The sequence below is a fragment of the Harpia harpyja genome, chromosome 12 (assembly GCF_026419915.1).
Source record: "Harpia harpyja isolate bHarHar1 chromosome 12, bHarHar1 primary haplotype, whole genome shotgun sequence".
NCBI classification, from domain to species: domain Eukaryota; kingdom Metazoa; phylum Chordata; class Aves; order Accipitriformes; family Accipitridae; genus Harpia; species Harpia harpyja.
Window position 1 is genome coordinate 2,578,729 of NC_068951.1, and position 22,757 is coordinate 2,601,485.

The 22,757-nt window shown below is 54.4% G+C and overlaps 1 protein-coding gene across 2 annotated transcripts; it reads right to left on the reverse strand.

Moving 5' to 3' along the window:
• Nucleotides 1–368: 368 nt before the first annotated feature.
• LHX1 (LIM homeobox 1) lies at nucleotides 369–9,091 on the reverse strand. 2 transcript variants are annotated; one of them, XR_008237663.1, is made up of 6 exons: nucleotides 8,034–9,091; nucleotides 6,597–6,823; nucleotides 5,866–6,143; nucleotides 4,921–5,086; nucleotides 3,592–4,492; nucleotides 369–508 (listed from the first exon to the last, which is right to left on the reverse strand). XR_008237663.1 is itself a non-coding variant. In XM_052804846.1 (5 exons), exons 1-5 carry the CDS (start codon nucleotides 8,201–8,203, stop codon nucleotides 4,113–4,115), a joined length of 1,221 nt encoding a protein of 406 aa, XP_052660806.1. In that variant the 5' UTR covers nucleotides 8,204–9,091; the 3' UTR covers nucleotides 2,307–4,112. The 2 variants fall into 2 exon arrangements, 1 of the variants encoding a protein (XP_052660806.1); XM_052804846.1 differs by lacking the exon at nucleotides 369–508 and having other exon boundaries at nucleotides 2,307–4,492.
• Between the last annotated feature and the right edge of the window lie 13,666 nt (nucleotides 9,092–22,757).

Below are 22,757 nucleotides of genomic sequence, written 5' to 3' on the forward strand. Positions count from 1 at the left end.
TCCACAAATCGTAATTTAAGTACATTCTTACTCCTGGGATACAGATCTTTTTACAAGTCCCCTGCCGTTCCCCAAGCAAAGGCCTGAGTAAACAGACACCAGCAGCGACTGGAGACGAAGGGAAAGGGCAGCGAGGAGCATCGCGCAGTGGCAGCGCGGGGGGGACGCGGCGCGCGATCACTTTGGGCCAAAAGCAGAGTTGTTTGGATGCTGGAAACTCACGGCATTTCACAGCCGCTTTGATTAGCCTTCAAAATATCTCCTTCGTATAGATGAGCTCAACACGAATAATACTTACAAGATTGGCCTCGCACCTTTTTTCCTAGGAAACGGTCTTACACGCGGGGTTCGCACGAGTCTTCGGTCTCGCGCGTTTGAAGACCGAGCCTCCCTCGGCCGTGCCGGGAGGGCGCGTACCGCTCGCCCCGGCTAACGCCACGGATGCCATCCCGAACGGGGCGAGCAGACGAGGGCCTGTGCGGGGTTTAACGTCACCGGGCTGCACCTTCTGCTGGGACACAGCAACAAGGTGAAGGTCACCGAAACCAGCAGCAGTCAAGGAAGGAAAGATCAAAAGAGAGCAATTACTTCTAAAAAGGCTTTCGAAATTACATTGCGCGTCCGTACAGTCGCATGTTGCGCGGCCGTGTTTCTGCAGTTAAACCCCCTAATACCCGCATGTGAAATCCACCCAAGCAGCACACATTTCTCGAGGCCCTTCTCCTGCAGACCTCTATTCACCCAAGTAACGCTACCGAAGTCAATGGAAATGCTCTTGTAAACAAGGACTTACAAGAACCCAACGTGACAATGATTTCAAAAGGAGTTTTGACTGTGCAATTGTTGCTGGATTAGGGTCTTCAGAAACACCGAGCTCGCTCTGAAGAGCACAGAATTCAAATCTGCAAAGTGCTGGGGCCTCCAGAGCGGATCCCGGCAAGCACTGAAGGACACGCTCAGCCTTAGGCATGGGAACGGCTCCCGGGCTCCCCCCCTGAAGATGGGCAAAACCCCTGCCGAAGGGATGGGAGCTTCGAAAAAAATACAGGCTCTCCTCCCTCCCTTTTATAAGCCACTGACCTACCCTGAACCATATCACATCGCTGCCTAAATTAACAGGGAAGAAACTGTACAAATACCTCGTCACCAAAAAAAAAAAAAAAAAAAAAAAAGGAAAGAAAAAGAAAAAAAAAAAAGAAAAACCACTTGGCAGACAGGTTTTCTACAAAATAAGCCTATTTGGTGAAATTCTCATTTAAAATAATTGATTCAACAATAAACCAGCAGCATAGACCAGAAGCGCAAACAGCAGTATTTATCAATAGCACTTGCCCAGATAAGTAAAAGTTTGTCATAAATAGATCACCCATTACTTTGCTCATATAAATGCAAAACAGAGCAACAAAACAGAGCAACAGTACAAAAGACAAATAAATGAGTTAGACACAGAGTCCGTGAGTTTAAGAAGTCTCCCCTGTATTTAATAAAGCATGAATTTTTTTAGAAACACTAACAGATCCCTTGCAGATAGTTTTTATCTTTATATTATTATATAAGACATTTTGTGTTTAAAGTGAACTATTGCTTCATCTAGGTGGCCCCTCTGCTGGCCATAGAAACTAGGTTGTGAACAAAATAAAAAATCACCATTGAAAATTACAAATCATACAACTTTAAAGCATTTGGATTTTTTTTTTTCCCCCTCAGTCCAAAGAGGTAAATAATTGAATCGCTGGGAATGTAGAAGTCTGTGTTTTAGTGTAAATTTCTGAGTCTACGTAAAATAAAAAAGAAGCCAGCCAGAGTCACGATTAGTTGAGAGACGAAGGAAAATATGCAATTATAGTTCATCCCATCCTATTAGCTCAGCAGGTGGAAAACATTTAGACCAGTGACTTTTCAGAACCGAACCTAATTCTTTGCTTCTAACACAGGTCAAAGTCCTCTCGGAATCAGTGAGACTTTTGCTTTTGAAGAACTGAGTATTTGGGATTCTGCAATCATTTATAATTAAAACATTAAATCTGTCATTTCACAGGGTCCCAGAATTTTTTGTTTTGTTTCATTTTTCTCCCAAGAAAATTAGTATGTATCTAGTGCAAAGCAAAATATTCTCCCCCGCTGCCCTTCAGAGAACTTCACATATACCAAACGCTATTAAACAATTGACTTTGTACCAGCTCTAAAAAAGGATTAAAATTACTTTCATGACATTGAGGTTATGCTGTGTTCAAAACCATCCAATCAGGGAAAAAAAAGAAGAAAAATTACCTTTGGAGAATTAATTTAACTAAAAATGGGTCAGTTAAAAACCGTATCTTTGCAAGTTCTTTACATTTACAATACATTTTTGTTTATGCATGAAATAAGCATTTTGAATATGTTTTCTCTTAGCATAGACCAAGAATAGCTTAATATATTTAACAAATTGCTTAGTTTCCAATTTTGAAATTTAATGTACAGCGTAACATATTATTTGTACTTCAACAACTGAGCCTGCAGATGGGGAGGAAGGCTGGAGCTGCCACTGACTGCTATCTGCATCGACACCAGGGTTTAGACTTCTACCAGAGCAAAAGAGCTATACAGGATTATCAGTAGAGTGGATCGTTCTTTCTCAGGGCTATTTTACTCAAGAGAATCCATTTTAAATTGCTTAAAACATCAAATGAAACACAAGTTATCTAAACATCAGATTTTCTAATTTTATTAAAAACGCACAAATTTTATCCAACATGTTTTCTTTCATACAGTGAATGGTCTAATATGCACTGGAGGTCACACAAGCTTAGGTTTATTAGAACAATAAAAGACATATGAGAAATTTAATATATAAAGAAAAAAGTAGCAGCTGTTGACTGCATATTTGACCATAAAATTTAAATATTTTGGACTTTTATTTTAAAGACACAAAAATAAAACCTGTGTGGGTCTATATAAGTCATATTAACAATTCCATGAATGTTCAACAGGACTAAAAATTAGCAAAGATGTTTTTTGTTTTTTTTTTTTTTTTAACCTTGTAACACTTTTTAAACACCTTCTCGGGTTGCTGGTGCAAAGCACCTTACAGTATTTGTGCTATATATTTACTTTATTTGGCAACTGTCTGGGTTTCGTGGGGTTTTTTTCTTTGCCTTCTGTAAACAACACCTTTTACAAACTAGCACAGTGAACCACAAGCCCTGCAATCTGTTATAACATCTACAGAAAAGAAAATGAACTATTTTGGTTGGTTGCTCAAAATATTTTGCTTTTGAACAAGAGGTTCTAAAACAGGATTTATTAGTAAAACATTGAACTCCTGAATTTAACATTAGACGTAAACAGTTGACTGTTTTTAGTTCAATAGAGTCTTTTTGTTTAGCTTTTCTCTCTCTGTGAAGGTAGAATACTTTTTGTTTGTTTGTTTGTTTGTTTGTTTTTCAAGTCATTTTCGTTAGAGGTCTGGGTGGTGACCTTTGCTATGATGAGGAGGTTTTGTACGTGTAGCTTTGTGAAGGTAGAAGAGTTGGTGCTGAGGGCTTAACATTTAGTATTTGCTATTTTGGAAAACAAAACAAAAACAAAGGAAAAAGAAAGTTGTCCCACCTGGTAGTCAGCAGGCTGAAATGGCTGAAGCTAAAAAGAGTTTCTTGTTGACGAACTTTCTGAGAGACAAAAATTAACAAACAAATTCATAATGCCAGAACCATCCTTAACCGGGAACGCTAGAGTTCTTGCAGCTTTTTTCCCCCTTTTCTTTGACCTTTCCTTCATTCAATTATTAATTTTTTAAACGAGAAGTTTCTAAGGATTGTGGCTCTTAGGATGACATCCAACAGGGTAAGCAAACTTACGCCATCCTACGGTATGGCAGCACTTTACTGTACAGCTTCACCAGTTTCTTTGTCAATGGTACAAAAAAGTCCCCTCGCTTGTTTGATACAACCGTAACATGAAGATTGTCCCGGTCTAGAGCAAAGCTTGCCTTGGAGCGATTTGGATTCAGTTCGTTCCCAAGGTAATATTGTCTTAGGGCAGGAGAGATGTTATATTTATTCATTTCTGTACACCGTAACAATAAGCAGACTAGATGATCATCACTTACTTAGACCCAGTTTGTTTTAAAGCTACCACACAGCCGCTTCGTTCATTTCTGGTGGATGTGACAAGTGATTGCCATAGTTAGCACCACCGTTGACGGATATCGAAGAAAATGGAGGACTGGGGCCAAAAACTTCCGCAGACATGGAGTGCAAGGACCCGGGCAGGTTGGGTTCGGGACTGGGCGAGTCTCCTGGGGGGTGCGACATGATGTCAGTGAAGCGCTGAGCCTCACTGGAGGGGTGATGTCCGGGCAGGGGGTGATCCATGGCCCCCAGGGGAGTGCCTGACGGCCCCGAGGAGGGCACGAAAGGGAGATCCACGGGGGTCTGCGCTTGAGACGAAGGAGGTCCTTGCGGGAAGAAATCGTAATTGCTTCCAGGGCCGTAATACTCGCTCTGATAATCTGGCGGACAAGGAGAGACAGAGGGAAGGTAACACACAGGTCGAGGAACCGAGGGGGAGAGACGCGGGCTGGCGTGGCGGGCGAGGGAAACGCGCTAACGGCTTGGGGGGGGCTCCGGCCCGGTCCCGGGGATCCCTGGCCGGCGGAGCCCCCGGCCAGCACTGGGGACACCGAAATGTGACGGCTCGGTGGGCGAAACCGTCTGGCAGCGGGGGAACTACCCCCCGCTGGGCTCCGAGGGGCAAGGAAACCTGCCGGCTTGGCCCCCCCCACCACCACCCCGGGGGAGACGGAGCGGGGGGACACAGGGGACGGGACCCTGCCGGTTCGGACGGCCCCGGTGCCGAGCAGGGAGCCCGGCTGGGGGCAGCGGGCACCGGACGGCGGTATGGGGGGGTTGAGGGGGGGTGTAGCACGTTATTACCCACCTCCGTAGAAGGAGAAGGGCCCGTTGGGGATGAGCTCCCCGGGCTCCAGCCGGTCCACCAGCGGCCGCATCCTGCGTGGGCTGCGGAAGAAAGCGTGCCGGCGGGCGCCCAGCGCGCTCAGCTGCTTCATCCGCCGCTCCTTGGAGCGCCGGTTCTGGAACCAGACCTGGGGGGTCAGGGTGTGGGGGGGGGGGGAGAAACACCGGTCACGGGAGTTGCCGTCGTGGGGCTCCCCTTCACGGGAACCCGGCACCCACCGCTGCCCCAGCAAGGATGATCCCCCCCCCCCCGGGCCCACCCTGGGGCTGCGCTTTTCCCAGTCTCTTTTGTCCCGGGGGGGGGGGGGGATCGGGGGAAGGGGGGGCCCGATCCGGTGCACCCCGAGCCGCACTCCTCCTCCTCCTCCTCCTCCTCGTTTCAGACGGGGCCGAACCCACGCGTGACAGCGACCCCGCGGCCGGCCGGGCGCTCCCTGCAGCTCGCCGGCTGCAGGTCAAGAATGATTGAGTTAATTCTTATTACCCTGACAAGATTACTCCTAATTACCCTCACACTGAGACTCTCCAATCTAACCTCGTCTTTAATGGTCCTTTAACCCCCCATTACCCCCAGCGCTGCGGGTTTATAAACCTTTTAATAATTCCAGCGTATTGCCATTCTTATTTATCCATTAACCCCTCACATTTCTGGTTATTAATTTCGATACCACTTGCAGCTTTTTTAGGACTTTCTAAAAGAAACCCACAGCTCTGCCCCTGCCCACCGGCCTGGGCTGGGGGGGGGGTACACCTCGGTAATACCGATTTACAAGGCCGGCGGAGCTTTCCCCGGCCCTGCAGTGCGGGGGCTGCCGGTCCCCGCCACACCACCGCATCCCCCGGAGCGAGCGGGCAGGGGTACCCGGTGCCACCGGGGCATTTGGGGGGGTCGGGGGGGTCACGGTACCTGGATGACCCGCATGTTGAGGCCGGTCTCCTGCGCCAGCTGCTCCCTGATGTGCCGGGTGGGTTTGGGGGTGGCCGCGAAGGCGGCTTTCAGAGTCTCTAGCTGTTTGGCTTTGATGGTGGTGCGGGGGCCCCGCCGCTTGGCCCCCAGGTTCTGGTCGTCGTTTTCGTTGCTGCCCGTCTCCTTGTCGGACACGTTGGCGCTTTCCGAGTCCTTGGCGTCGTCCTGGGAAGGGTCTTGGGAGTCGGGGGACAGGCTGGGGTCACTGCCGGTGGTGGCTGGGCGAGAGCAAACCGGGTCACGCTCGGCTGGGGGGCAAATACCGATCGCGGGGGACGGGCGGTGGGTACGACCGGGGGAGAGGAGAGGAGTGAGGGAGAGGAGGAAGAAAGAGAGAGAAGAAAGAAGGGAGAGGAAAAAGAAAGAGAAGAACGAAGGGAGAGGAGAAAGAAAGAGAGAAAAGAACGAAGGGAGAGGAGAAAGAAAGAGAGAAAAGAACGAAGGGAGAGGAGAAAGAAAGAGAGAGAAGAATGGAGAGGGGAAAGGAAAAAAGGAGTGAGGGAGAGAAGGAAGAAGGAAGAAGGGAAAGGAAGAAGGGAGAGGGGAAAAGAAGAAGGGAAAGGAAGAAGGGAGAGGAGAAAGGAAGAAGGGAGAGGACCGGCTCCCACCCCGCGCAGAAGCCGGGGCCGAGCGCTTCCCCCCGCCGCATCGCCCCGGCCGCGCTCCCTCACCTGAATGCAGGCTGTTTTCTTTGGCAGTATTGCTGTTATTTAGGTAATCTTCTTTGCAGACAAACTTGTTTTCGTCTATGATGTAGAGCTCCTCGCCGGTGGAGAGTTGCTTGTTACACATCATACACGTAAAACAGTTCAAGTGGAACACTTTGCTCCGCGCCCTGCGGACCAGGTCGCTGGGGGAGATGCCCTGGGCACAGCCCGCGCACTTGGTCCCGAAACACCTGCGGGGAGAGGAGCCGGGCGCGGGGGTCAGCAGCGCCCACCCGAACCGCCGGGCCCCGCCGGGAGCAGCCCCGGCCCCGCGCCCTTCACCGCGGCCTCCGCTCGCCCCGCCCGGCCGTGCGAAAGGAAAATTTGGAAATAAAATCAAGCGTTCCTCCGGAGCGCTCTAACGAAAGGCTATCTTTAAAAAAAAAAAAAGGGGGGGGGGGAGGAAAAAAAAAAAAAAAAAAAAAGACCCGATCTGGGCAGGGGATGGAGTGCTGAGGGATCAATTCAACACCCGGGCTGCCTTGTCCAGGGTTTCCCCTCCGCGCCCTGCCACGTTGATTAACGACGCTCTAATAAACATTAAGCAGGAATTCTTATATGTTGTTCTTAATCGCTCACGGCCGCGCGTGGGCCGCAGCAGCTGCCGGTACAGGCTCGGCCGGCGCCGGGCAGCCGAGAGCCGGCCGGACCCGGACCCGTTACCGGGGCCCGACCCGTTACCGGGGCCCGGGGCCTCCAGCTCTCCCCTCCGCCCCGCGGGGCTCCCGGCAGCCGGACCCGGGTCAACGCCGGGGGAAGCGGCGGCGGGCGAGCGAGCGCCGGTACCCGGCTCCCCTCTCCATCAACCCGCCGGGGGTCGCCGGGGGGGGGGGGGGGGGGGTTTGTCGCTGCCCTCCGGGGCGGCCTCGGCTCGGTTTGACGGGAAGCGCTGGGCCCGCGGAGCCGCGCACCGAGCCGCGCACCGAGCCTTCCCCGCCGGGGCGGCCCCGGGGCTCCGGCCCGCGGAACGCTGCGCTCACGGCCGCGGAAAATCCCGCCGGGAAAACCCCAGCGAGTACCGCTGCAACGGCGGCGGGGGTCACCCCCGCTCCGCGGCACCGGGACCGGCCCCCGCTATCGCTCCGCCGGTCGATAGTTTCGAGGTAACTTTGGGGAACTCGAGCTCGACCGGTGCCCGCCGAGAGCGGCCGGGCCTCGGCCTGCCGGCCCCGACGGGGAGCCCCTTCCCCGGGCCGGACCCCCGCCCGCCCCGGGAGATCACCCGGGGAAATAACACCGGGGTTCGGGGGCGTTTGCGCGTGGACGGGGCGTTCGTGGGTCACACCGACCAACGGGGGAAAACAAACAAACAAACAAAAAAAAAGCGCGGGGGGGGGGAAAGGGAGATGAAAAATGGATGCGGAGGAGCTACGGCTCCGGGCAGGGGGGGCCGGTACTTACCGAAAGAAGTCGTTTTTGCAGTAAAGCTTGCCTTCTCGCGAAAAGCATTTCTCTGTCAAATTGCATTTACATTCACAGCACTGAACACACTTCACATGCCAAGCCCTGTCCAGTACATTCAACAAAAACCGGTCCAAGATTGGCCTTTTGCAGCCTGCACAGTGAACCATTGTCTTTGGTTATTTCTGAGAGCGGGGGGTAGTGGTTTCCCAGATGTCAAGCAAAAAAAAAAAAAAAAATTAAAAATAAAAAACAACAAAAAAATTTTGAAAAGACGACAACACCGGCGTAGGTTTGCTTTTTTGTGTGTTTGTTTTAAAAGCCTTGGAGAAGTGAAGGAGGAGAAAAAGGAAAGGAGGAAGAAAAAATCTTCGTCCGAGTGTCCTAGGAGGGATACACAGGAGAAACCACCCACTGCCCGAGGAGACCAGCGCTTCAACACAACCGCAGAATCCCGGCCGCTACCAACCACGACAGCAACAATGATAATAATAATAGTAACAATAAAACAACAACGACTATAAAGATCGGCGCTCGTAAAAATTAAAAATTAAAAAAAAAAAAAGAAAAAAAAACCAAACCCAAAGCCAAACGCCAAAAAGCGAGCGTGACGAGTTTTTTCTCAGGTCTGAGGTAGAGCAGTCAGGAGTCAAAGTGCTTTTCCCAAAGAGAAATCAAAGGAGGAGGAAAAAAAAATAAAAATATATATATACAAAAAAAAAAAAGAAAAAGAAAGAACAAACCGGGACATGGAGACCCGACAGCGGTCAGAAGGGCTTTGCCTGCTGCCGCGGCGACATGGCCCTACGCGCCGCGGAGCGGGCCGCCGTCCTTACGCGAGGTGGGAGGGGTGGGGGGGGTCGGGGAGGGGGGTGGAGGGTGGGGGGAAGATGCTCCGCGGCTCCTCGCTCCGTCCCCTGTCTCCTTCTCTTTTTCTCTCTTTTTCGCTCTCCCCCTCGACGTCTCGCCGGTACCGTCGCACCCGCTTCCTACCTACCCCCGCGTACCGCCCTGCTCGCTACCCGCGGCGGCCGGGCGCGTCCCCACCGAGCCGGCGCGGCATCGTCCGGCGCTGCCGCTTTTTTTTTTTTTTTTTTTCTTCTCCCCCCCCAACCCTCTTTTTTTTTTTTTTTCTTCTTTTTTTTTTTTTTTTTGTTCCGCCTCCCGCTTTACCGGACCGGACCGGGACCGTCCCGGACCCGGTGCCGGGAGCGGGGGGGGGAGGGCAGGTTGAGGGGGGGGGTGGGAAAAAGGGGGAGGGGGGGGGGGGGGGGAAAGAAGAAGACCGGGGAGGGCAGGGCAAGGAAGAGCGGCGCTGCCCGCGCCGTCCCGGCAGCGCAGGGCGCACTGCATGTTCCCGGCAGCCCCGCGGCCCGCAGCCTTATGCACCGCGCCTAGACGTCACCGCTGGCTTCGGCCAATCGTCTCTGCCTCCCACTCCCACTCCCACTCTCGCCCTCCCCTCCACTCCCACCCACCCACCCACCCCTCCCCACCCCTACGCTCCCGCCGCGCCGCCGCCGCCGGACGGGGCGTCCGCGCCCCTTTATAGAGCCGCCGGGGCGCCGCCGGCCGCCTCCGCCCGCACCGCGGACGGACAGAGGGACGGGCGGACGGACGGGCGGACGGCCCGCTGCCGCTCGGGCCCGGCCGAAGCGCTCCCCTCTGCTCGGAGGCCCGGGAGCGCGCTGCAGCGGGTAGGTGCGCGGGATGGGGGAAGGAGGTGGGGGGGGGGGGGGGAGCGGGAACGGGGCCGCTCGTTGGGGTCTTGGCACCCCCCCCCCAACCTCCCCCCCCCGTAGAGGTTACGCATCCGTTATAGGGATCCACCGGCCGGTTTCCGCCGCCGAGGAGCGGAACGGTTGGCTGGGGAAGCGGCGTCAAACGAGTTGCCGTGGTTTTTCCCCATCGTAAACGGCGGGACCCGAGGGCGGGGGGGGGGGCGCGGAGCCTGCAGAAAAAAAAAAAAAACCAAACCACAAAAACCCGGCGACGGTTCGGCTTTTCACGGGGAAAAAAAAAAAAAGGCGCGCAAAGGCCGGGGCCGAGGCCCCGGGTAGCTCCGACGTGCCGGGGGGGGCGGGGCGGGGGGGAGGAGGGGGCGGCGGGTCCCGCTGCCGCTCGGCCGCCGCGGGCGGAGGGAAGGCGCCGGTAAATTCGCGGTGATTCCGTTGCCGGCGCTCGCAGCGCCCGTCTGGGGCCGATCGGCACCGGCCGCCGCTGATGTACTTCTTTTTTTCCTTTTTTTTTTTTTTTTTGGCAAATAAAAATTCATTTGCTTTTTACCTTCCAGGGGCTCGGTCGGTGGCCGGGGCGGTTAGGAGGGACGTGATTTCTCTTTCCTCCGCGCTTTGCTGCCCGGCGGGAGCTGCCGCTCCGGGGGAGGTGTCACCGCCCGGCAGACGCCGGCCGGGCCCCCCCCCTCCCCGGACACCCCCCGCACCCTCACTCTCACCTTCCCCTGCGGGCCGATTGATCCGCTGGAGGGGAATTAGGAGGGAAACGGCGGATTAAAATGGCCAGAAGCGCGCCCCGAGGGTTACACACACGGCTGCGAGCCGGGGCGCGCATCCTCCGCGGCCGCGGGAAGCCCCGCTCCGGAGCCCGCAGCATCCCCCACCTCCCCCGCGCCCTTACCCACTGTCCGCGCTCGCTTTCACGTCTGTTTTCCTCGTCCTTGACGGGAGGGGGGAAAGAAAAAAAAAAAAAAAAAGGCGAAGGAGAGGAAGAAATTGGAAAATAAAAAGGAAAACGAAGGCAGGAAAACCCCCTCCGGTGCCGGGGCGCGGAGCCGCGGCTCCGCGCCCTGCCCGCCGCTCCGGCCTGGGGGCGGTCGGGGGGGGTGCAGAGCCCGCCCGGGCCGGTTCTCGGGGCTGACCCCGGGCCGAGGCATCGCCTCGATGCTCCTGCGGGTGTTTAAAAGCCCCGGGGCTGCGTCCGCCATTTACTCTCCCTGCTCCGGCTCTGCCGGTGCCCCCCGCGCCAGTCCGGAGCCGGCCCATCACCGTCCCCGTCGGGGCCGCGCGGGCTTCTCCGCGTCTCTCCGCGTCCCTGCCCTCCCTGCCCAGCTGTTGGGTTGCTTTGCCGTCGCTTACGGGGATCAATAGAGCCCTGGGCACCCCCCGGTCCCCCCGCATATGGGCCACTTCTCATGGCGGAGCGGAGGGGCCGAGGCGGGGCGGGCGGCCCCGCTCCGCCGCCCGGAAGGCGACAGCTGTAGGCTGCCGTCGGGGGACCTCTTCCCTTTGACTGCCGGCCCCCAAGTGACATGTGTTGGTGGGGATGAATGAGGGGAAGGAGATGAGCATCTTATGTCCATCAAGCACCAGTTTTTCACAGAGAATTTTTTTTTTTTTTTTGGTGGTAGGGGTGTTTTGGTTTTTTTTTTTTTTCTTGTTTTTGTTTTCCCTTCTTTTCCCAGGCGTTGGTGAAAGCATCTGGTTGTCCCCTGCCCCCCCTCCCGCCCCGCGCAGGGCCCGGGAACGCCGAGACGGGCACAGACCGCCGTACCCCCCCCCCGGCTGACGGAGGGGGAGCGGAGCCCTCCGGCCCGGGGTACCCGCCGTCCCCCCTGCGGTGGGGCGGGCAGCGCTGATTTACCGGCGGGGCTCCCTGCCCGCCCGCCCACGGCACACGCAAATCCCCCGAAACCCCGCTCCAGAGTGGGGGGAGGACGACCGTGGGGTGCCCTAGGTCCGCCTCCCCCCCCCTCCCCCCCGGGGGACCCCGATCAGCGCAGGCGTTCGAGAGGTGAAAATGCCAGCGCTGTTTCCAGCTGGCTCCGAAAAGAAAAACTCACCAACCCCGGCCTCCCACGGGCCTCCTCTGCCCCGCTGGGACCGGCGTGGGGCACCCACGGGCCGGGGAGTCCGCGGAGCCCGAGGCGGGGGCGGGGGAAATCCTCTCCACACCCCCCGGACCCCAGGGATGGATGGCACGGCAGCCCCCGGCCTGCCGCCGCCCCCCCCCCTCCTAGGGCAGTGCATCTGGGCTGGGGGGGGTGGTTGTTGTTGTTTTTCATTGTATTTTGCAATTCGCCCAGATCCGTTCCCGGCTGGGCCCTTTGCCGGGGCCAAGCCCCCGGTCCCAGAGAGAGCCGGCCGGGGTGTTTCAAAGAGGGAAATTAAAAGGTTAAAAAAAAAAAAACCCTCAAATTTAAAAAAAATCTAATACAGAAGAAAAAAAAACGTCCCTTTCAGGCGAGTTTTGAATTTGCGTTTTCTCGGTGTCGTTCCCGTCTTTTTAGTTAAACATCCCCCTGTTTATCATCAGCCTTTCTACACCGCTGCGCTCCGTAATGGGATTTCACCCTCCTTTACCGGGCACTAGTGCTGTACAAACACCGGAGCCCTCTCGTCCCGGACTCTGCTGGCAAAGCTCCGGGGACCCCCCCTCTTCCCCCCCCCGCCATCCCCGAGCGAAGCCGAAGAAGAAACTTCCCTCCCACCCGGGTCCAGACACTTTCTCTGCCTGTGAGCATCCTCGACGGGGCGGGGAGGGGAAGGCAGCCTAGACCCCTCCTCATCCGGGCAGCGTTGCAAGGGGGACACACACACACACCTTCCCCCCCCCCCCAACTTTTCCCCCGTCGGAAGAGCGCCTGCGCCTGATTAAATATATATGCGGTTAATGCACTCAACAAATATTGAAGTTACGATGTAATTAAGCCTGGAGAACATCCCCGCGCAATAAACCCGTTGCTGGACGGGATCCATCGCTGCGCGCCGCGCCAGGTTTGTGGGGGGAGAGAAAAAAAAAATTTTAAAAATCTTTAAATTACGTATTAGAGGGTCCCCACCCAGTTTATTCTGCCGCACTCGGGTCGGTGCTGAGGGTTAACACGCCCGCTCCGTCCCCGTCCCGTCCCCCCCCCCGGCTCCGCTCGCCTTTCCCCTTTCTTAGGTATTTTTGTGCCCCCCTCCCCTTTGCTGAGCCCTCCCGGGTTTCCTTCTACGTCGCTAAATGTTGTCGCTTACACTCCAAGCTCATGCATTGTTTATGGAAAATATAGTTAATAAATAATTACAAATCCGAGGTGTGCGTCTCTGCCTTTGACTGAGAACTGCCGGCGGAGACGGGAAAGTGCCCGGGAAGGGGCCGGCGGCGGCCCCGGGGGGGGTCGAGCCCGCCCGGGGGGGGGTCCCGGGGGTGTGAGGGGGGGGCTCGGCCGTGACCGGCTGGGGGGGTCGGTCCGGGCCCGGGGCGAGCGGGACAGGGCAGGGGGAGCCCGGCGGGGGAGCCCGGTGTGTGCCAGCTGAAGGGGATTCTTCACGTTGTTAAAGGGCAGATAAAAGACGAATAAAAGAGAAAAGAAAGAAAAGTAAAGAGGTGGCGGGGGCGGGGGGAGACTATAAAAAAAGAGGGTGAAACAAACCCCAGGAGGATGCACCGATCCCGGCTCATCCATCTTCATTGTCTCCGTGTGTGCAAAAGCAACTCCAGTATAAGGAAAAGCCACTATCAAAGCCATGGCTTTATTTTATATCCTATAGATCAGGAGGGAGGCAAAGCTTTATTTTCGCCCAGAGACAGATATTTTATTTCTCTCTTACGGTTTTATGTGTGAGAGATGTCAAAAAGGTAAAATAGATTGCTAATGCATAGGCAAAACGAAGCTGTTTTGGCATGCTCTGTGTCATGAGGTCTCCCAGGGAGAGCAGGCTGGGGATTTAGGGCTGATGGGAGACTCGGGGGGATTTCTGCTAAAACATCTCTCTCCATAAATTCAGCCGCATGGTCAGCTCGAGGGGGAGAAAGAGGTTTTAAAGGGGGAAGCCTTGGAGCAAGGTGGGAAGGCGCGGCTCGGCGGAGCGGGGACCCCGGCTCGCCGGGGAGGCCCGGGCCCGCTCCGGCTCCGGGGGGGGGGCCCGGAGGGTGGTGGGGGGGGGGTTACAGCGGCGGTTTCGATCGTTTCTCTCGGCGGAGCAGGGACCCGCCGGAGCCGCTCCCCGCCGGAGCCCCTGCGCGCAGCCCTCAGCCCCAAACAGCCCCCTCCTCACCTGATGGTATTTGATTTTTTTTTTCTGGTTTTTTTTTTGGTTGCCCCCACCCCCCTGAAACAAGCAACCAGCCCCCGACCTGGGGGTCCAAACCCAGGAGCGGCTGCAGCCGGCCGCCGGAGCGGCACGCTGCTCCGCATCTGCCTCGCCACCGAGCCCCGGCAGCGGGTTTGCGAGGACCTTTTGCAAAGTTAAAATATATCTCCCCAAGCTGCAACAATTTTCGTACTTTTTGACCTCGGGGATTTACTTAGCACGTTAAGTTCAAGGCTCAGAAGCCCAAGGCTATTACTCATTTAGGCACTCCCACCACCACCACTTTTCACCACATATTTTATCATTTGACTTCCCGGCTTAAATTCATGTTATGGCAAATAATGGATTAATACTTTCCCCCTTCCCCATGTTAATTGTCTTGTCTGACAACCTCCGCATTCGAAATGATTTAAAGCAAACAACGGTGCGGCGAGACCGGGAGACAAACCAGCACAAAACATCTGCGGGAGCCCTGCGGCTCCGGCTCTTCCCTCGCAAGTTGGTGGCTGGATCCGGGGGCTGGATCCAGAGCACGGCGAGGCCCCCCCAGAAAGCGTCGCCCAGCTCTTGCTGGGGTCACCGCGGTGCTAAGGCAGCTTCTCCCCCGGCACCCCGCAGCCCCCGGGGTGCCGTGCCGCCGCGCTCGGCCCTGGCCCGGGCCCCTCCGGCTTTGCTACCCCGAAATATTGCTCTTCTTGAGGTGGCTGAAATGGGGAAAGAAAACAGAGTGCTAGTCGCAAATTAAAAAAAGCAAGGTGTAGTTGATTAGCAAATTAATTATTTCAGTACCCCCAGGATTATATTGTTTTTCTAAGTTCTGTGGGCCTGTGTAATTTACTAATTTCACAGTCGCTGAACTTCCCTGGGAGTGAGAGTCAATCTCATTCACCTATCTAACACGTATACGCGATTTTGTGCATAGGCAGTGGTTCTCTTGGCAGTGTCGGAGGGAAGAGGGTGTCCAGACCTTGCCCCCTGCTCCTGCCGCTGACCTGCTGCGTGACTCTGGGCAAATTGTTTTTCTTGTTTCTGAGAGTGGACGCACTGTCACTGGCTTCCCATGTGTGCACTGAAAAAGGGCTGCGGCGTTACTCGTCCTTTGCAAGCAGCTGGAGAAGAGGGTTCCCAATATAAGAGGGTTTTTGTCATCAGCAGAATGTCAGCTTTTGGTGTCTGACATCACCGTCGCGCAGAGCGCTTGAGAAAAATAATTGGAATCAAAACCAAACAGGACTATCCCAATAAAATACAGGGAGAATACACCTGCACTGGTGGGAAACCAGCGCTTCTCTCTGCCTACCTGCTGCAGATGCAGGAGCAGATCTCAGTGGTTCAGGGTGATAAAACAGCATCACCTGGACCAGGGGCCACAAACTTCCCTCACCGTTGGTGAAAATGAATCCAGAGCTCCTGGCTGTGTTTATAGCTGTCTGCTTAGTCCCGACCTCCGATTAATCTTCTTCTATATATAGATTCTATAATTTGATACCACATTACTATATAATATCCTATGTCACACCCTATTTATACAGGCTTCTATTTTAAGGCTTCTGACGGGACGGGGAGGCTCTGGCCAGCGTGCCCTTCTTTCTCCCCGCTTTATCGTACACACACACAAATCGAGGCAGCTGGGTTTATGCAGTCTGAGCCCAGCAGAGTTCCTGGCTGCCGGGTGTCCGCAGCTCAGCACAACATTTTGTCAGCCTGGGCCAGGGGCAGGTAAAAGCCAGGTAAAAGGCAGAGGCTGTGTGGGAGCCCGTGGCTCAAAGTCCTCGCACACCCCTGCGCTGCAAGCGTGGAGGCAGTTAAAGAGGTCACTGGCACGCTCCAGACAGGGCTTGTTAGCGCTGCACGGCACTGCGCTGCTCACGACACCTGAGCTGCTAATCGAGCATCTCATTTCTATAGGGTCACCACTGCACTGGCATGAAACTGGAGCACTGCAGTAAGGAGATGTGGCCAAACATGTTATTTTATTAAAAATGCACGTTTAAAACCCCCGTTACCTTCCCTTTCTTTGTACAGTGGGTGATGTTCTAAGTTTGACTATACGCATACACAGCTCGTTTCAACACTATAGCAAGGGTATGGCATGCACAGCCACAATCCCATTACTCTGAAATGCATCAGCATAACTTTTTCAAGATGAAAAACCAGATCATTTTGTTCTAGAATGTGAAATCCCACTAGTTTCAGCTTAATTTTTCCAGGAGAGGCCAGGGGTAGAGTCCATCCCTGTGAGGGTCCTGCCTGACGATGCTCTGCTGTCCTCTGCTGCGCTCCGGGATAAGTCCCCCCACGCAGGGCAGAACCGCACGCCGGCATTACCGAGGACCAATCCTCCATGCTCAGAAGCTCATTGCTAAAAACACGTCGTGTTCTAAAAAAGAAAAATATCGTTCCTCAACATTGTGGTCATTCATATTCCAGCTGGGCCTGCAGATCCCTGCCAGAACCGCTGCGTTGGTGAGGCCGTGCGGGAGGGCGCAGGGTGGGGAGCAGCTCCTCGAGGGTCACCCAGAGATGGGTGCAACCCAAATCTCCCAACTCCCACGCGGATGCACCGCACCCTTCAGACTCCATCACCCCTCAGCTCCCTTCCTTATCCTGTTGCCTGGTGGATGGGGACCCCCCCCCGCCCCCAAGACCCTGTCTGCGTTGCCCTCCCCGGGGCTGCCGCAGAGGGCTGGACGAGGCTCCGGAGTCTGGCAGCACCGGAGGGGCCGTCCCGCTCCGCAGGGCATCGCCTGCGCTGGAAACGCAGCCCCACGGCGGCATTATCACTCCAAAGCGGCAAAAATGTCATGCGAAAGGCTGCTCACCCCCTGGCTTTGTTATGCCGCGGTCTGAACCGGTCTTTTTCCTGTTCCGTACTTTCGATGCACGGTTATTTGTTGAACTCCTGGCAGCAGGCTGTTAACATCGCACGTTACAATTTCTCACGTCACCTGCTCCCAGAAACACGCGCGCACGGTGCTACATAACCGGAATAGTTAATCAGCCAGCTGGGGAGACATCACCCCCGCTCCTCTCCTTCCTCGTGGCCTTTCCTAACGTGTTATTGAGTTTGTCACTCGGGAATTACCGGGGCACTGAGAACTTCCTATCAGCCAGGTCCCTGCGTGCTCTTCTCATCTCTCTGTATCCACAGGTGAAGGTGGCTCCGGAGAGCAGCGGCCGACGCATCCAACCCCGAACCAACGTAACCGCGAAGGCGCGGGAGCTCGTTTTGCTTACAAGCAAGTAAACCTTGTTTCAAATGGAGAGTCCCTTGCTTATCTACGTTTCCTTCGGGAGCAACCCCAAACCCTAGTGAACACTGTTACAAAGCGTGTTTCTCCTGCCGGTAAAACTACACCGATAACAATTATCTGAAGGAGCTATTCTGTGCTGATCCGCCTCGTGCTGGGAGCGCGCTGATGGCGTGTGCGTATGAAAATGGAAACTTCCCGAGATGTTCAGACTCTGAAACTCTGAGTCTGCAGAATTCCCTACCAATGTGTTTTTTCAGTTGTTGAAATAAAATCTTCATTGCTGTAATTAGTTAATATTTGTAAAGCCTGTAAGATTCCAGAATAAATGGCTGAAAGAAATTTGCATGGCTATTAGATAAATGTGTTAGTAATAATGAAGATGGCTGGTGAGAAGACATCACTCCTAATGATGTATGATTTATTTCCTTAAGGGTGTGCTAATAAACAAAACTCATTTTTAAAATCTGGCACATTTATTCCACATACGCTCTCAGATCAAGTAAGTTAAGTCTAACCACAGCATGGTCTTCCTCTTCTCCCCTCTCTGAAATTTCTCATTAACGCTTGCCATGCCGGGCTGTTGATGGCGAGGACAAGCACTCCTTCCCAGCCAGCACCCTAGATAGTAAAACCTGTTGCCCTTGGTCCTGGCCTGCCTGCTGCCAGCCAGAGCAGTTTTCCAAAGGGTCACTTAACCTCTGCGAAGGAGCTTGGGTGTTTGTCCTCATCCCGTCCTGAGCTCTGCAAGGAGTCCCTGGATGGACCTCCGAGTCCCGGACCAACTGCATACTCTCAAACCAACCTAAACCCACACCAAATTTTACGCCCGTAGGCTGTTATCACTTCTCGTGTAAAACCAGAGAAGCTGCCCCAAAGCTCGTGAAGGGAAGTGTTCCCCTTCACTTCGTGGGGTCAGCCCGCGGTGTTTGTAGCAGCTCCATCACCGTGGCCTCTGCGCACAAGGTGAAATGCAGCGGGAGAGCGGAGCCGGGCTGCGTGCCGATGGAGCTCTGCGGGCGCCTGCCGTGCACTGCGCATAATCTCTGCTCACTGCCGTTCCCTTGGATGTCTTTACACAAAATCAATAAGGTGTTAATTTGAAACAAATCTTGCCTGCATACCTGCAGGAGATTATGTCCCCTGCACAAGGAAGCACACGGAAAGCTTCCCTTCCCACCTCCGTCCGCAGGCTGGACAAGCAAACACACAGGGCAGAGTCCTCTGGTGCTGCAGGATTGCTCCGGTGTTTGAGGAATGGTTTAGGGCTGTGTGTGCTCTGGAAAGATGATTTCCTACTGTACCTTTTAAAACCCCAGATTAATATTCTACAGGGCTGGTGCTTCGCATGGGAGGGAAATGCCATTTCCAAATACCAACGTGGGTTTCACTCCCCTATTTGAATTCAAGTACTTTCATACCTAAGATACGGACTTGTTTAGCTTTAAAAATGACAATGGAAAACCTTTTCTATGCCTCCAGTGTATGCACCACCGCCACGAGCGGCTGTGCCAGCCGGCAGGGTGGCAATACTTAAAACGAGTCACTGGACAAGGACAGGGACAGTCCTGTTTCGGGGACCTGATGCCATCCGGGACACCAGGGTGGGACCTGGGGTAGCTCCCGCATTGCTGCAGAGCCCCGGGAGGCAAGCGTGCATCGCCTTCGCTCTCCAGAGGAAAAGCAAGTGGAGGTAGGCACCAATAAAGCATCCTGACCCATCAGTTTTGGGTGGAAATCCCTGTCTCGGACACTCCGGGGTCATGCCGCGGCTGTGCCCGGTGCCCGGCCGGCCACGCGCTGTCCCCAGACGGCCACGTCTGCGGAGCCAGGCTGCCGCTCACACAACATGCTGTAATGAACTACGAGTGTTTCAAATTTAGAGAGAAAGAGGAGGAAAAATGTTTGAAAACAGCAGTTTGAGAATTAGCAGAAAATACCCTTTTCCTTGGGGTCCAGCTCGTGCCAGGGAAGGTGCGAGGCCGAGCCAGGCAGGTCCCCCCATGGGGCCGTCACCTCCCGGGGCTGCAGCCGCCTTTAGAGCCCAGACCCAGGGTAGGAGAGTGTGAAAACTGCTGCTTCTTGCCCCATGCATCTTGAAAATACGTATTTTTTCTTATTACTACTACAGTCAGAAAATCTACCTTTGCAGGCGTGTGCCCAGCTGCCTGCTGGATCCGTCCAGGCTACGGGGTCTCTGGGCAGGGACCCCCCCCACACGGGGGCTCCGAGAACAAATTATTCAGCCCCACTAACACTATAGTCAGCAGCAGCGACGACACACAACATGATATAAAACTGCAGCTATACATGCAAACAGGAGGAGAAGGGCAAGAAACACCTTTTTACAGGGAAAACCAAGGATGGATGCGAGGCTTCTTCACACGGCGGAGGGCAAAATGCCACGGTGTGACGGACGAGACTGTCGCAGCCCTGGGTCTGACAGCGCAGCACATGCACCACAGGAGCGATAAAATGTTTCTTTTAAATAAAGAATTTCCGAGACAAAGAATAAAAATAATCTACATCAGGAAGCCATTTGAAAACCTGTGCATCTTTTACTGCACTTATTTGTTGCTGCTTTTTTTTTTTGTGCCTAAAAAATCAACTAAACTCCTGAGTTTTATATGAAAACAAAAAAATATAGTTAAAACATCTTTGAAATGGTCACACAACCAAAATATATGCATTAGACGTTAAACCTTCTATCAGAGAGCTCTGCTGGATTTTTTTTTTTTTTTAAATCTGCAAAATATAATTAAATAGGTGTTGGTAAAAAAAAAAAAAAGAAAAAAGATAGCCCAGTCCAAACCCTTATAAGGATATTTCAGACATGCTGAGGTTCCTTTTCCATAAATGTTAAGCAGACATCTGTAAACATAATTGGAATTTACTGCACACGTGAATAACTGCATATAAATTAGCCTGTATCATTGGGGTTTAAGAAAGGGCTGCAGGTCCCCCCCTTGTCGATAAGACGACGGTGTTTCCAGCGCACATCCCAGCTCAATTCCAAATGTCAATTTTCTACATTTTAATTTTTTTTTTGCATAGCTGTTGCCTTGTTACATTTATCATAAAGCCTCTATAGATGAGACATTCTGCTGAATTTTGTACATTTCCAGGTTTGTTTACCAGGCTGATAGTTATTCTTTTGGAAAATGCAGAGTGGTATTGTCAGGGATTGCTTAATATTAATGACGGAGACCCGGGCATCTGAGGGAGCTGAACGAGCACAACTTCATTTCAGCATTCCTCATTTTTTCCCATTTTTTTTCCCCCTTCCTCTCCTTTTTCTCAGCCTTCTCTTTTGTTATGGGCAGGACCGCATGAGGCATGGAGCCCTCTGGCCCTAAACTCGCAGGGACCTGAGGCCAGATCCTGCTCCTCGTCAAGTCAATAGAAAGACGTCCAACTTCCATGGCTCAGGATCAAGCTTTTAAGCGCCCGCTTAACTTTATGCCCTGGGGGCTGAGAAGTCCTAGTTAAGCCACAGTGAAGCCCATGCACCACGATGAGGGCTGAAGCTCTCAGTGGAGGAAGGAGCCTCCTCCTCCTCATTTCCTTCTCCATCCTCCTGTCCCCATCCAGGCCCAGTGAAAAGTCGGGAATTCCTGACCCGGAGCAGAGGGGAGGGCAGGAGGGGCACACGCAGCCGGCACAGCCTTGGTTGAGTCCAGCCTGAAAAGAGGTGTCCAGATACAGGTAATTCAGCTAGAAGAAGGATTACTTCAGATTTGTATTGAGTCGGTCAGGAGCAGGATTTACACAGAGCCACATCACGTAAAAGCCCGCTTTTACGCAGATTTAGTGAAAACAAAAGGTTGCGCCCGCTTTCAGAGACAGGCTGACGCCCCGCTTACATCAGCTCCGCTTTAGTCGGTGAATTTACAGGAGCAAATTCAATGAATCCCACCAGTTTTAAGCAAATATGAGCCTGAAACCAATGGGGCTGAGGTGCCGAAGCACCTCTGGGGCACGCACCCACACGCTCCCAGGCTGCGGCAGGACCATGCGGCTCAGCGGAGAAAGGCAAACCCAGGAGGAGAAATCCCTCCCGCTCCGAGATAAACCCCCGGACCAGGCTGCGACCCTGATCCCAAATCTGTTGAATTCCAGGGAGAACCGAACACGGGTGTCTCTGCACCGGGTGCTCCAGGTTGGTGGAGCCAAGGACGCGTTTGGTGGAGCTGAACGGGTGCCACACGCCGATGGCCGCTAGCTAACGGTAAACATCGGTGTTAGGCTACGACGCCTGATGAAATTCTGCTTACCCAGGCGGGCTGAGGACAACCCCGCGCCCCGCGGAAGGAGACGGTCCTACGTGCAGCCCCCCGCACCCCGGCGTCCCCCAGCCCCTGCCGCGGCACGATCGCGGGCGTTCCCGACAGTCCCTTCTTTATGATAACGGCATTATCAAGTGTGCCAACGAAGCGACCGGGTGATTTATTTCATTGTCACTCTTCAAAGGCGCATTTGTTTACCATCCATCTCTCGCCCCCGGCTCGCCATAAGCTCTGTTTGTTTGGAGGGGGCCGCGGTGCAGGAAGCACGGGGCTGTGAACCCGTCCCCGGGGCAGCGGCCCCCGCGCCCGCCACCGTTCTCACCTTGACTCGGAGCCGCCGGAGTCGGCGGGCACCGCCGGCGCGGGGATCCCTGCGGCTTTCCAAGGGATGCTCTCGGAAACGTGTGAGCGGGGAGGGCTGACCTGAATTTAACCTTTCTCCGTGCCCCACGTTTGATGGGGAGGGGAGGTGAGAGATATGGCAGCCTGGTCAGAGCCGGCGACAAACTGCCGGCGTTTCTTGGGATGAAGGAGATGACGTGGGAGGGGGGATGCGCTGCAATCCCATCCCGGCAGGACCCGCCGGGCAGAGCTGCCCCGCGGCTCGGTGGGGCTTTGGGCCACAGCATCGCTCTTTGATAACGAAGGTGCGGTACCTCGCTTCTCTTTAACCGGGGAAAAAGGGAGGAAGAAGAAAGCAAAAATAAGCAAAAATGAAACAAAAAGCTTTTTTCCTTGTTTTTTTCCAAAAAGGAAAAAAAAAGATGGATTTTTGGTCGAAACTCCCGGCCCATCTGGCCCTACAATCTCACAAGTCATGTGTTTTAATCTTGCCAGAGCCAGCTAAGCGAGGGAACGGCTCCACCAGCGAGGTTTAGGCAGGGATCTCAGCCGGAGGAAACCGTCGTCGTTTGCAACCCAGGCACATGGAGCTGCGGCCCCCGAGGACGCTGCCCAGATAATTGCGCTCTCGAGGTGCCGGCAGCGCTCCACCATCTCCCCACCTAATTAAGCGCCAAAGTGGATGGAAGCGACGGGGAGGACGAGGAAGGGTGTTTGCACCGCGGTCGGGAGGGACCGCAGCTTCTCCCTGCCCGCACCTCGCACCGGCCCCCGCGCTGCGCCGGCGTGGCCACGACTTGCGGTCACCAC

Coding starts and splice junctions, on each gene's coding strand:
- LHX1 (XM_052804846.1), bottom strand. CDS start 8,203: ATGGTTCACTGTGCAGGCTGCAAAAGGCCAATCTTGGACCGGTTTTTG. Junction 6,824..8,033: donor TGCAAAAACGACTTCTTTCG/GTAAGTACCGGC, acceptor CTCTCCCCGCAG/GTGTTTCGGGACCAAGTGCG. Junction 6,144..6,596: donor AGAAAACAGCCTGCATTCAG/GTGAGGGAGCGC, acceptor GCTCTCGCCCAG/CCACCACCGGCAGTGACCCC.